Here is a 15258-nt window from a genome sequence, read left to right on the forward strand (position 1 = left end):
TCTGTGAAGGTACAGGCAGGCAGTATTTCTCAGTGTATCAATTGAATCAGACATACAGGAATAACAATTCCAACTAAATTGATCTTATTTTTTATATGAGAATTTGTACTATTTTTGTCATCTGAAGATTTCCTATTAATAGAAACTCTATTAAATGCTACCATTAATAATATTTATTATTTGTTAAGCACTGACCACATGCATAGTTCTGTGCAAGGACATAATCAAAGATATGATCCCAGAACGAAAGAGCTTGCAGCATCTTGATTTACTAACTCAGTGCACCACATTCTCAAAAGCTAATCTCCTTTTTTATGTCTGCAAAATGTTTGCACAAATATTTTTAAATGTATTTGCTAAATAAATGTTAGCAAAGGTCTGTTATAAATATTGAATTCTTTGCCTGTTTTTCATAGTAAATATTTTAAGCTGTGTACACCTTCTTGTGCCCCTATGACTAACATACTTCAAGCTCCCTACAATCGCAACTTGAAGAAACTGCTAAAACTAAACCACTTTGGTGAAGTGTTTAAACTCTAATGCCAACCCTACTGAGTGAAAATTCTGTCTGTCTGTTCTGTTAGGGTCTGATCCTGGAAGGTACTTGTGGGAGTTCAAGGTGTCCAGCATCTTGCAGGAGTTACAGATTTTAAAGTGAGAAAGAACCACTGTGATGATCTAGTCTGACCTCCTGCATAACAAAGGTCAAATAACTTCTGTATTAAGCCCACAATCACTAGCTGAACTAGAGCATAACTTTGAGAAACAAACCCAATCTTGATTTAAAGATTTCAAGTGGTGGAGACTCTACCTCATCACTTTGTCTTTCACTTGGACATCTTAGACCTGATTTTCTGAACATCAGCAGATTCCAGCGATTTCAATTCAAGTTGCAGATGCTCAGCACCTTTGGAAATCAAATCCATAGCAACCAGCTTGTGAGGTAAATGAGGGCTTCAAGCAAAGCACAGAGTGGCTTCAACTCCCATTGGCTTCTGTGGGTGTTGAAAGCACTCAGCTCCTCTCAGCATTGGTTTCTTTGACTATAAACTATATGGGGCAGGGAAATATTATCTATTTTTCACTAACCTAAATCACTGAACAATGTGGTGCACATTAACAGCACTATGCATGATTAATAAATAATAATCTTGATACTTAAGGTATAGAAAATAAACCCCAGACTAAAATAAAATCTTTTTTCGTATTTAAAAATAACCTTGCAGAACTTCTTGTCTTACCACATTTCTTATTCATAAGTCAACAGAACATTTCCTGCAGTGGAAAAGTAAGGTAATTTTTTAAAAAAGGGTTTAATTTTGGAATATTAGATTTCCACTCAGAAAAAAATTAATATTTTAAGAATAAAGTCAAATATAAAAAAAAACAATACCTATTCTGTCTAGTCTGTCAATGGCCACCGTTTCAAAGGCCCTCCTCATCATGGGGTACTCCTCCAGAACCTCGTTGAAATTGTCCACGGAGAGGGAATAGAGACGGCAGTATGTATCGGCTCTGACACTGGCAGTGCGGCGGCCCTTAGTCAAAAGGCAAATCTCTGGGGAAAGGGAAACAACACACACACACACACACACACACACACACAGGAAATGAAAAAGTCAGTGAACCATGTGAAACTTCACAGCTAGAAAGGGATTTAGTGCTAACAAATAATAATTCTGTACACAGCACCGATTTCGCTGCCGCTGCACATCAAGATTCCAGGGGTAATTCTGAAAGAGTCTGGTTCTCTTCAATAAACTGAAGGAAATCAATTTGGTTTAAAGGCTATGGTTTCGGCTTATTTTTTCTAAATACATACACATAACAATTAGTTAAACTTTTAAATGATTCTTCTTAAGATGCCTGAAATAATCTATCCAGTTTCAAACTTATTTTGCGGATCTGACTCATCCAAGTAGTTCTGTTGATTTCAGTAGGCATATTCAGGTGAGTGGAGGGACTGGGTCAATATTTCAACAAGTTTGCTAACACAATTTTAATGCTTATAATTAAAATAATATTAATATAACAATAAATTATAATGTTATAATACATAATATTAATAACAGTTATAAGAGATACAACTTTCTAATATTAACATAGGGAAACATTTGGGATATTAATTAACATTTTACTACTTTCCCTCTTAAGGCTATATTGTACATCTAAAGCATCTGTGATAGTAGATTCATACTGGATAATAAAAGCCTCAGACCTACAACTGGCTCCACATGGGTAGACCCCTGAATCCACATGCATGCAGTTGTTTGATAAGGGCCAAAGTTACCTTCAGACACCATACCTGTGCAAGAACATAACAGGGCCCAGCTCAGGCAAGGCTCCCCATTGAAGTCACCAAACGTGTCCAGTACACACATGAGTATAGATATTACTCTCACATACGTTAATGCTTTAAATTGACACTATAGTAGAATATTGTTAATTTGTAATTTGCTAATATTCACAGCCCATCATTTGCTTGCCCCAATCTTTTCCCATTGCTCAATGAAGATGTGTTAGTGAAGTTTTGTATTACATAATGTGTAATGCCACAGAACATTAACTACTACATATTATATAGCGCTAATCAGGAATTTTTTGCCAGAAAGTCTAAACCGGAAGTATTCGTGGGAAAGGGTCAGCGTGGACAAATTTCCTGGTTTAAATTTTTTTTGAAACAAAAAGTTCTGCTTTTTGGGTCAAAACGTCTTTTTGTTTCAAAATTTAAATAAATTTACAGTAAAGAAATGTAAAATAAAAAGATTGAAAGTGAAACAAAACATTTAAAAATTATCAAAATGAAACATTTCAGCTGAGCTCTTCTGACTTGTTCAGGGATTTCTGGTTCGCAAAAAATGTCAAGGTTTTTACTGTGTCCTATTTCAGGACAAGAAAAAATTTTGAAATCTCAAAACACTCACATTATGGGAAAACTGTTTCCTGCCCAGCTATAGTATCATAACAAATGCTAAAACTAAATTACAAATAGATGAACAAATGGATGAACAAAGCACATTGGGTAGGGTGACCATATTTCCCAATGCTGAATACTGGACACCTGGTAAAACTACTCGTATTCAAGAGAGTTTGACAGCAATCAATCAGAACTATGCAGTACAAACAAGTCAAATTAATATATCAAGTTGACTGAGCCCCTGTTAAAAAGAAATACTGCATAGTTGGATTCTTTTTATTTACCTTATCTTTAAGACTTTAGGGTTCACACAGGGAGGGGTGACACACACACACAGACAGAGGTGAAACACACCCATACACCTCTCTCACACACAGGGGGGAATGGCTAACTGAGCCTCCCCTCCCTGCCCAGCGCTCTCCACCCTCCATACTGGGCTGGGCCCCTGGGATGGACCTGCCTCTCCTGATACCTAGTGCCGCCTCTTCCTGAGGCAACACATGGGGAATTGGGGCACATGTCCCCCCTCCCCAGATTTCTGCCAGGGTTCACACCAGAATGTGGCCAGCAGCAGCCTTTCGGCACTTTGTGGGAGAGCAGGGACGGGAGCTGCTTCCAGTCACTGGGGGGTAGGGTGCGAGGGATGACCTGTCTTTGCAGAGCTCATCTCTTCCCCCTGCCTCCATCCCCTGTATCTGGAAGCAGCTTTTCCCTTTCTGCTCACACTGTGTCAAACTGCAGCTAACACCTCCAGGCTGCTGCTGGCCATGGACCTAATCCAGCCACCTCCTGTCCCCTGGCTACAGCGAGGCCAGGAAGGGGTTAAACTCTAAGGATGCATTGTGCACCGGGGCACAGTGAACCTGACTCCAGGGGCTTCAGCAAACCTAGCCAGAGAGGTGGCTCAGCAGGGGAGGGTGCCTAGGGGTCAAAGCAGCCCCATGCTCCCTGGGGGCAGGACCCAGAGCGGGCGAGGGGTGGGGGGGGGAATAGGGTGCTAAGCTTCTGCCCAGGGGGTTACTGTGGATCCTGCAGGTTCAGGGGGTGAACAGGCTGGAAATTGCTTCCCCCCCACTCCAGAGCTTAGCTGAGGGGTGGAGAGGCTACCCTGTGCCAATGCAGTGCGGGGCTTTAGCAGACGCAGGGCTCGGCTCCTCCTGGCCAGCACCCCAGGCCGGAGGGTCTTGGGCTTTCCTGGGTCGCTGACCCAGCCAGAGGCAGTGGGGGGAAGAAAGGAGCCTGCCATCCAGGCTGTTGGTGAGCTAAGTGCTCCAATAAGGGGCTGCTTCTCCACACAGCACTGGGAGCATGACGGGATATGGAGGAGCAGCAGGGATGCAGGGGTGAATGGGCAAAGCAGGGAGAAGACAGTGAGAGGGGGAGCACGTAAATGGCAGATGGGTGAGCAGCAAAGGTGACACTTATTCCTACATCATGCCCATAATTTCTGGTTGAGCTAGAGCATATCTTTTAAAAAAGACCTTCAATTCTGATCTCAAGTCTTCAAGTGATAGATAATAATGGTAAAAGAATCAGTGGTTTAGGTAAGGATTGAGAAATACCTTGGAATATCAGGAAATACCAGGATGGAGGAGAAAGAGCCCCTAAGAAAATATCAGAGAGGGCTCCATATTTTCAAATCATAGAATATCAGGGTTGGAAGGGACCACAGGAGGTCATCTAGTCCAACCCCCGCTCAAAGCAGGACCAATCCCCAACTAAATCATCCCAGCCAGGGCTTTTTCAAGCCTGACCTTAAAAACCTCTAAGGAAGGAAATTCCACCACATCCCTAGGTAACCCATTCCAGTGCTTCAATGAAGCTGAACTTTTTCATTCCAAAACTCAAACTACAACATTATTCTGAAATTAATGTGTACATCTCTGGAGTTGTGAAGGGCATTTCTAGCAACATCTCCTGATATGTTCAAATTCTAATAGCGATTATAAATACACTATGTTGCTCAGGTGTAAGGATTTCATTTCACTACATCATCAAGTACCAGTTGCAACCTAGTCATGACAATTTTGTAATTCATTTTATTTTTTATTTTTACATTTGAATAAGTTCTCTCTTGTCAACTATTACTCCAGAAAAAGCTCTTGGACATAATGAAACAGATAAAATATGAAATCTCATTGTACTTCGACTTTGCACAAGGAAAAGGACTAGAACACAAAGCATTTTAAGTTGCCCGTCAACCACCATGCTGCTTTTGAAAGACCTGCACTATTTCACGCAAATGGATCAATATATTTTATGTCGAGGATACAGGAATGAAACCCACAATGTTGTATTTTAAATCTGTCTCATAGGTGTCAAATATAATAGCAAATATGCACCATGTCCAGTGCCTAATAGTTAAGACACTTCTTGATACTGAACTAGTTTAAAAAGGCTATCAAATGTAAACAATAGTGGAGAAAATATCTGTAAATAGCGCAAAGAAGCAGAGGTGTCCTTTATTATAAAAGGAAAGAAGCTGTGACCCACTACACACTCATATTCTCATCTGTGGCTGGCATGGTACATTGCCATCCTTTTGACACTGTGAAAGTGTCAAACACTTTTATTTTTCCTCCTCAAGCTTAACTATTTCTTCAGTTCCAATTAATGATTTTAGGTGATAGACTGCAATGAATCTGTAATTCAACTCTTATGTAGGTTTATTTTACTAAAAACACAATCTGTTTGGACAATTGTTCCCTGGAACATTACAAAACAAATGCTAATCACAGTCCTAATGAGAAATGGCTTTTGAAAGCACTAAACAATGCTACAGGCATCAGTTTATTTTTATAGCCCATCTTTTACATAACTGTGATTAACTCAGCAATTTAATTATATGGGAAAATCACGACTTGTACTTCGCTATCATGAGACTGCTTCACAGATGGCACCATACAACTCAAAAGTATACGGAAAGTGGATCAATTACAATGCACACGTACCTTTTAAAAAGTCAAAGCAACATATGTAGTAATAACAATTTTCAGATAAAAATGTTTTGAGGATTATGGGCATTAATATTGACTATCTGTAATATTAAAACATAAGAACAACAATCCCAGTAAGAGGCTAAATGAGTTGTGCTCATCAGTTATCTTCCTACATGTCAGTATTTAAATAAGTATGTCTATTTTCAGACTTCTACACAATATACATTTCCAAAGAAGCCTGTACAAACAAAAGAACATCTATATCTCCACCATGTAAAACTAAGTGGAAAATATGTGGAATTACAAATCTAGGTCTGCAAGCAGAATTTCCTGAAATAATGCATAAATGCAACAGACTTTCTGGACAGGCACGTCTAGATGCCCAAATGATACAGCTAAGAAAAATTAAATAGGGATGAAATAAATGAGTTGGCCCATATTAAATGACTTCTTAGTAGTCTGGATTAGCACAGGGAAGACCTTTGCAAGGAGCAGAGAGTAGAAAAATAATAAGAGAGTAAGGGGCAAACTGACTCCTAAAAATAGCCAGTGCTAGCTAGCAGTGGCTAAAAGGGTAAGTTACTGACCTGTAACTGAAGGTTCTTTGAGATGTATGGTCCCACTGTGGTTTATGCATGTGCACTATGTGCCCAGAGCCGGATAATTTGAAAGCAATGTCTGGTGGTCTGTGCACGCACCCTGGCTCACCTTGTGTCTCCATCCAAGGGAACAAAAAAAAAGAGTGGACTGACCGCCTCTACAGTTCCTTCTCTACCACAAATTAGATAGAGCTGAAGCAGAGGGGAAAGAAAGAGGATAGTAGACTACAGATTGAAACTAAACATCTCAAAGACCCTCCAGTTTCAGGTCAGTAACTTCCTTTTCTTCTTTGAGTGATGTCCCTATTGTACCCCACTGTGGGTGACTCAAAAGCAGTACCTAAGGAGGAGGGCGTGAGGATGTAGACGGAAGGGCTGAGAACTGCCATCCCAAAGGAGGCATCAGCAGAGGAGTCCCACACTGGGACATGTTTTGCAAACTGGTGAACGGAGTCCCATGTGGCTGTCTTACAGATCTCAAGGAGGGGAACATCCTTAAATGATGCCATTGTTGTAGTTTGTGTTCTGGTGGAATGAGCTCTTTCCCCATTGAAGGGAGTGGGGGGTTCAACAGCTGATAGCAGAGTAGAATGCAGCCAGAGATCCATTTGGAGATTCTCTAGGTCAGTGGTTCTTAACCTATTTACGATTGTGGGCTGCATACACAGCTCTCTATGTGTTATATGGGCTGCATCCACACACTATACATACTACCTGTACATCTAAAAAAACATAAGGTTTAGTATTTGTTATATGACAGCAATATGATTCAAATTGATACAGTACCTTTCATTTCAACCCAGGCATATGTCTACCAAGAGCATTTTAAATTAGCAAAATAAGTGAAAACATCACTGTTACAATTATTAATTTATGTAAGGGTGGCATGGCATGGTATATTGTACCTACTGCTCTAGGTGGAGATGGCGTGCCCCCTAATTCTTTCTGCTACAGCAACAAATAGTCTTGGGGAAATCCTGATTGGTTTTGTTCTTTTCAGGTAAAATACAAAGGCCCGCTGAACACTGAAGGAATGGAGTCTTAATTTCTCTGCAGAAAACTGTGTACAGTTTTGGGAAGAGCATGGTAAGTGAATTGATTGGTTAAGGTGAAATTCTGAAAATACTTTAGGGGTGAATTTGAGATGTAGAAGCAAAGAAACCTTGTTCTTATGGAATATAGCGTAAGGAGGATCTGCCATCATTGCTTCATGCTTGTCAACCAACCCTTCTAGCTGAGGTGATGGCTACAAGGAAAGTGATCTTCATGGAAAGGAGAGACATGGAGCAAGATGCTAAAGATTCAAAGGGAGGGCCTTGTGAGTACCAAGAGAACAAGGTTAAAGTACCTCTGGGGAGTAGGCTTCTGAATAGGTGGAAAGGTTCTGATTAGTCCTTTTGCAAAATCTATTGTCAGTGGATGTGCAAAGACTGAGTAGTTCTCAGAAGGGGATGGTATGCACTACTTGCTGCCAAGCAGACTCAGAAGGAGTTGATGGACAATCCTGATGTCTTCAAAGAGAGGATATAGTCCTAGATGAGAGGTATATCTGCAGTTTCTGGGAGAATGCCTCTTTGATGTGCTCAAGAAGAAAAATGCCTCCATTTAGATATGTAACATCTTTTAGCAGAGTCCTTTCTACTATTAGCAAGGTTGTCTCACATGGTTGTGGAGCATGAACATTCTAAGATGGATGCCCATCCAAATACCAATCCCTGAGGTGGAGTGAATGTGGATCAGGGTGCTTGATCTTGCCATTCCACTGAGTCAGGAGTTTGGGAAACACTGGGAGGAAGATAGGTGGGCGAGGTGACATGAATAGGAGGTTGGGAAACCAAAACTGCCTGGACCAGAAGTGGGCCATCAGGATGACTCTGTCCTGCTGGATTTTGTGTAGAACCCGTGGCAGGAGCAGTAGTGAAGGGAAGGTACTGTTGAACTGATCTGACCAAGGAAGAAGCAGAGTGTCACCCTGTGAGTGGTGACCTAGGGCGCCTCTGGAGCAATATGTGAGGCATTTCCTGTTTTCTTGAGAGGTGAACAGATCCCGAGTTGGGGTTCCCCATAGGGTGAAAGTATTGCAGGATGCCAAGTCATAGAGCTCCTACTTGTGGTTGACTGCAAAATATCTGTTAGGTTTCAGAGTAGCAGCCGTGTTAGTCTGTATTCGCTAAAAGAAAAGGAGTACTTGTTGCGCCTTAGAGACGAACCAATTTATTTGAGCATAAGCTTTCGTGAGCTACAGCTCACTTCATCGGATGAAGTGAGCTGTAGCTCAAAAAAGCTTATGCTCAAATAAATTGGTTCGTCTCTAAGGTGCCACAAGTACTCCTTTTCTTTTGCAAATATCTGTTAGGGGCATCTGCATATTTTGCTTCCCTGGAAGGGAGGCTGCTGAGAGGGTGATTCAATTGCTCATGCGCCAGTTCCACAAGCTGACCACTTCTGCACACAGGGAGATGGATCTTGTTCCTTCCTGCTTGTTGATGCAGAAGACAGTCATAACATTGTCTTACATTACAAGGACATGGTGAATATGGATGAATGGAAGAGAGGTCTTGCATGCCTTCCAGAGTGTTGCAACTCCAGTATATTGATATGCATCCTGGACTCTCAAGGTGTCCAAGTGCTATTTGGCTTTTCATGTGGGCTCCCCAACTTAATAGGGATGCGTTTGTTGTAACACTCTGTACCTCAGAATAGCAAACTGGAACCCCCATGTTCACCACTGTTATATGATTATGATGAGGTATCATCTAATAAGTCTTGATTTGTTGAACATTAATATCCTGTTGAATTATGTGTGTTACCATTGAATCTGAAGTTACGAAGTTTTGCTATGTGGGTTACTGACATATGTTGTGAGGTTGGGAAACATCTACAGACAGCCTTTCAGTGGCAACAAAGGAGCACCCAGTAAGACAGATTTACATCAGGATCAACCAGACATGTGTTTATGGACCATTAAGGAGAATCCACTCTCCCAGTGGCCATCCCAGAGACTCCACAGAGAGCGCATGTACGCAATGAAGGTGGCCTAACCCACATCACAGCAAGGATCTTTTTAGCAGCTGAAATAAAGTATAAAAAAGGACAGTGACATAATCACTGGAGCTCGCTCCTCCCCCATCTCAACATCTGGAAAATCATCTGGAAAACAAAGACTTTGAACTGGGGAGATTGATTCCAAGCTGAAAGGGAATACAGCCCATGTATTAAGGACTGTGAGCTGCTTGTAACATCTATTAGGGCGAGAATAACTCTTTGAGTCAAATCTTGCTTAGTCTGTTAAAGTTAGAATTTCTATTTTTATTTCTTTTGTAACCAATTTTTATTTCTACGCCTGCTACTTATAATCACTTAAAATCTATCTTTCTGTAGTTAATAAAACTGTTTTATATTTTACCTAAAACAGTGTGGCTTTGGTTGATGTGCTTGGGGAATTTCAAATGAGGTTAACAAGAGCCACTACTCTTTGTCAGAGTGGCTAACTAATTAATGAGCTTGTATTATCCAAGGGAGTCTTGAGCAGTGTAAAACGGTATAGTGCTGCGGTACAGGGCTGGGATGATTAGCTAGGGCCTCTTTCTGTATGATTCATGAGTGGCTTAGAGAGCATTCATACAATTTAGTATGATACAGTGCCTGGAGGTGTTTGCTATTTGTCACTGGCATAGCATTGTGAGAGACAGCCCAAGCTGGAGGGTGAAGGGGCACAGAGGTCCCACAGTTCCAGTTTGTACCCTGGGGATCCCTTCACGTTTGTAATAATGGTTCTTTCCAGAGAACAAGGGATAAAGGGGATGCCCACACATACCAGGCAAGTATTTGTCCATCATAGCAAGAAATACACTACCTTGGTTATTATAATGAGGTTCATGTAATGGCGATTTTGAAAGTATACTGACTGAAGCCACATTTGAAGGCAATGCAGTTGGAGCCTTGCAAACAGGATGGCCTAGGTGCATGAGGCCATATGACCTAAGAGAATGACCTAAGAGAAATGGACTGGTATTTGAGCGTTGTTTGTAATCTGAGCTATATTTTTCATGGGCTGGAACCTGTCCTGGGTATGTTCTTTCAGTGACAGAATTAAAGGTGGCTGTGATGAAGTCCAGAGATTGCATGGGGATGAGAACTGATTTTTCTGTTTATGCTGACTCCCAGTCAGAAAAGGAGGTGCAGTATCATAGACGTTGGCGCATAGGCTTCCTGGTGGTGATAAGAAGCCAGTCATCGAGGTAGTGGAAGATAATGAGACAATATCATCTGATGTGAGCTGCTAGTACCAAGAATATATTAGTATAGAATCTGAGGGAGGTTGCTATTCAGAAAGGGAGTAGTATAGTGTGCTGAAAATGGTCAGAGCCCACCATAATCTGAGGAAGCATCTGTGAGCGGGGTGAACATCTATGTGAAAGTAGGCGTCTTTCATATCGAGAGCCATAAACCACATGCCCTTTTCTAAAAATGGGATTATAGATGTTAATGTGAACATGCGAAATCTGAGCTTGTGAATGAAGCAGTTGAGATGGCAGAGGTTGAGGACTGGTCTCCAATTGCTCTTCTTTTTGGGTATCAGGAAATAAATCAAGTAAAACCCACTAACTTGGTATTGAGGATGGATATGTTCTATAGCTCCTTGCTGTAATAGGGAGTTCACCTCTTGTTTGAGGATACCCTTGTGAGAGCAGCCCCCAAAGGTTCACTTGGTGGTTAGGAATCTCCCAGTGACAAGAATGCTGATTCCGGTTCCAGTGGCAATACTGTCAGTACCACTGGGGGGACTGGTATTCTCTGTATGGGATGGGCAACAAACTCCTTCCGGAGAAAATGCTTTGTGGAGTGGCAACGGATTTCAGATCTCCCTGGTGTGAGAGGGGTTCTACTTGTTCAAACTGCTGGAGCTGAAGAGGAAGAGAGTACCTGAAGCTGATGAAAATTGATGAAAAACTTGTCAATGCCAATGGATCCTGGGGTTGGAGATGCTGAGGATGACGGTACTGATGGATCACAGTTTGGTACTGATGTGCTTATGGGCTTTCTTGTTGTGCCTCTGGGACTTAGGATGTGCTAAGTTCTCACAGGCTGAGGTGGTGAGCTTGCTTAGAGCCGAATCTGACTTCTTTGAAGTGGATTTAGAGGAAGACTGAGTCTCATGCTTCTGAGAGCGCTTCCAGGATTCCCAACGACATCCCAACAGAGAGTTTTGGGCGTTGAATCTCCTGCTCCAGTGTCAGATTTTGCAGTAGAAGGTGCACTCCTTAATGAATCAGACCAACATACAGCAGGATTCCATGGCCTGGGTCTGATCTGGGACCTCCTGGCCTTCTCCATAAGGTATTTGCAGAGATGAAGTTCCTGCCCTTCTCGGCTAAGGCTGGGGAATGATGGGCAGATACTGAACCTCACAGTGATGTGGACTTCCCGAAGGTAATACAAGCACCACTGATGGTCATTGCTGACTGAGAAGGTATGCAGGCATGAAGTCCAGAGTTTAAAGCCTGGAGTCCAGGGCATAGTCTAGTACTCGAATGGAGTACAGGGCTGGGGGAAGTTCCCTAAGAGACTAAATCTAAATATTAATAAATCCATAAAACACTGAACTATAGACTATAAAAACTGTAAAAACTATTTATAAAGCTAACCCTAATTCTTATTTTGTAGGATGAAGCCGAAGCTACAGACACTGGAGGTTCCCACCTGGACCATGTGGCAGTGAGAAAGAACTTGAGAGAAAGAACTTGAGAGGCCCCACTCCTTATCCCCTTGGCCTGAGACACTGATGCATGGACCAATAGATGCTACTTTCAAATTCTCTGGCTCCAGGTGCATGGCGCTCACCTGGAATACAATGGAATACAGTAGGGACCAACCCTCAAAGAAAAACTTAGGACTTTGTGGAGGTATACATAAAGGACTTGACCCAGCACCACTGAAATCAGTGGGAGTGTTAGTATTGATTTTATTGGGAAGATGATCGTGGCCATAGTTAATTGTATCAACATGCCACCTTTGATGTTAACATTTTTGCCATTTTCTACCCAATCCCCAAACTCTACCTCTTACAGAAAATTATTGTGAAGGTGGTGGCAATCCAACTCCAGCATCATGTGTAGGAATCATTGCTTAAAACCAGTGAATAAAAGTTAATGCCCTTTGGTGAATGAGGAGAGAGATAGAAAAGCCGTGTTATGGCATCTAGTCTATCTCCAGTTGTATGGTTCTATGAAAAAGTGTGGCACCATTCTCTTTCAAGAAGCAGTAAAGTGTAGCAGACACAGTGGCACCTATCCAGTTATTGTCACTTCATTTCCCATATAAATTACACTCAGAATGTAATTACTCAACTTGCAAAGTCACATTAACATTTGATTAGAGATTGAAAATAAAGTCAAATTAGCAACATAACAATGTGCAGTTGCCTTGAAGGAATAATTTGGTGACAAAGAGATGAAGTATGCTGATACAGGAAACAGAAACGAGTCAAATGGTTAGTTGGCACTTTAGATGAATGTGGCCTTGTTCATCATATCAGACACTGCCCTAGCTTAGGGATGGGCTCGAATAATAGTTTAAAAAAAGAAATACCCAACAATTTGGTAGATGGCATGTCAGAAATATGTGCACATATGTCATAAATATAAAGGGAAGGGTAAACCCCTTTGAAATCCCTCCTGGCCAGGGGAAAGCTCCTCTCACCTGTAAAGGGTTAAGAAGCTAAAGGTAACCTCGCTGGCACCTGACCAAAATGACCAATGAGGAGACAAGATACTCAAAAGCTGGGAGGAGGGAGAGAAACAAAGGGTCTGTGTGTCTGTCTGTATTCTGTCTTGGCCAGGGATAGACCAGGAATGGAGTCTTAGAACTTTTAGTAAGTAATCTAGCTAGGTACGTGTTAGGTTATGATTTCTTTAAACGGCTGAGAAAAGAATTGTGCTGAATAGAATAACTATTTCTGTCTGTGTATCTTTTTTGTAACTTAAGGTTTTGCCTAGAGGGGTTCTCTATGTTTTTGAATCTAATTACCCTGTAAGGTATCTACCATCCTGATTTTACAGGGGGGATTTCTTTATTTCTATTTACTACTATTTTTATTAAAAGTCTTCTTGTAAGAAAACTGAATGCTTTTTCATTGTTCTCAGATCCAAGGGTTTGGATCTGTGGTCACCTATGCAAATTGGTGAGGCTTTTTATCCAACATTTCCCAGGAAAGGGGGGGTGCAAGTGTTGGGAGGATTGTTCATTGTTTTTAAGATCCAAGGGTCTGGGTCTGTAGTCACCTAGGCAAATTGGTGAGGCTTTTTACCAAACCTTGTCCAGGAAGTGGGGTGCAAGGTTTTGGGAAGTATTTTGGGGGGAAAGACGCGTCCAAACAGCTCTTCCCCAGTAACCAGTATTAGTTTGGTGGTGGTAGTGGCCAATCCAAGGACAAAGGGTGGAATATTTTGTACCTTGGGGAAGTTTTGACCTAAGCTGGTAAAGATAAGCTTAGGAGGTTTTTCATGAAGGTCCTCACATCTGTACCCTAGAGTTCAGAGTGGGGGAGGAACCTTGACAACATACTTTGTTTGAAGTAGGAACCAAAGATCAGAAAGGGTATAGGGCTCTAGAGGCAGATTTTTGCTTTACAGATAAGTGGTGCTGAGATGATTAAGTAAACTGGCTCTGCATGTTAAAACAAAGTACTACTGGTTGGAAGATCCTACATGGATTTCCAAAACTGCTACATATTTGAGAGCTAAAGAACTTTAAATAAAGTCCTGCTCAGTCTTTTGTTGTCTGCCACAGAATCCAGATTGCAGGATATAATGAACAGTGTCCTTCCAGCCGAGGAAAGCTGACTACTGCTCCAATTTCTCAGCAGGGGGGCTGGTGTTTCATCATGCACTAGGTATATTACATGGTCATCTAAATAGGCACGCTGCTATTTAGGCCATATGGCAGCTTTCATCAGCTGAAGGAGGAAAGAAAATCACAGCAATCTAAATGTTTTGGACAGGCAATCTAATCTTTTCATTTTTTGTTAGGTGAAATGGACAGGACATTAGCATGCTGGTGTTATTTCTTTTTTTTATATTCTAAATGCATCAAGAAAAAATTAAACTATTACCAATGGGGCTTTCATGCTTAACGGAGGAGTTTTCTGCTCCTCAACTTTATGGCAATTAGCTGCAAGCCAAGGATTTCCCGCCTCCCCTCCCAATAAAAAAAACTAGATAAAGGATTCAGTCATCAACTTTCCTAATACACTGTGCACAGAACTGGAAATACAATTTCACACTCCTGGGTCCATTGTAAACTTTATCCACTATTATTCTTGTAGTTCAGAAGTCAGTGAGAATTAGATTTTCACTCAGCTATCTCCAAAACAGAAAGGGAGAGAAAATGTTTTATATGATAAGGTTTGAGTTCTTGAATGTTGCGCTTCAGTATTTCTGCCTCTATTTTTTTTTAATTCCCTGCCAACCTCGAGTAGGACCTACCTTATAATGTCATGAGCTTCTCACTGGGGCATAAACTGTAAAACCATGAAAGATTCTGTACTTTCCTTTAGGTCTTTTTGTATAGACTACACACTATAGTATGAGCCACGAATATCCAGATTACAATCTGAATGTAGCCGAGGCAGTCTAAATGAGTACTGGTTTCCATTCGCTACAAAAGTAACTATATTCTGTGCTATGCAGCTGTTCAGATTTTTGATTCATGAACAGCTAGCAAAAAAATGAAACTGGTGTTGCAAGATGATCTTGACATTCTGTTGTGATAAATGAAAGGCATCTCTCCCAATCCAGTGTTA

General features: G+C 41.3%; 1 protein-coding gene across 3 annotated transcripts in view; it reads right to left on the reverse strand.

The window, feature by feature from the left end:
- Positions 1–15258, reverse strand: part of HCN1 (hyperpolarization activated cyclic nucleotide gated potassium channel 1) — a 315989-nt gene that overhangs the window by 4335 nt on the left and 296396 nt on the right. For 2 of the 3 annotated variants that reach the window (XM_073343906.1, XM_073343905.1), the window contains one exon: positions 1394–1558. In XM_073343906.1, the coding sequence (XP_073200007.1) occupies positions 1394–1558 (165 nt within the window). Of the gene's footprint in view, positions 1–811; positions 908–1393; positions 1559–15258 lie in introns of all 3 variants that reach the window. The other variant, XM_073343907.1, reaches the window with a different exon arrangement.

Source organism: Lepidochelys kempii, chromosome 5 (assembly GCF_965140265.1).
Source record: "Lepidochelys kempii isolate rLepKem1 chromosome 5, rLepKem1.hap2, whole genome shotgun sequence".
Taxonomy (NCBI): domain Eukaryota; kingdom Metazoa; phylum Chordata; order Testudines; family Cheloniidae; genus Lepidochelys; species Lepidochelys kempii.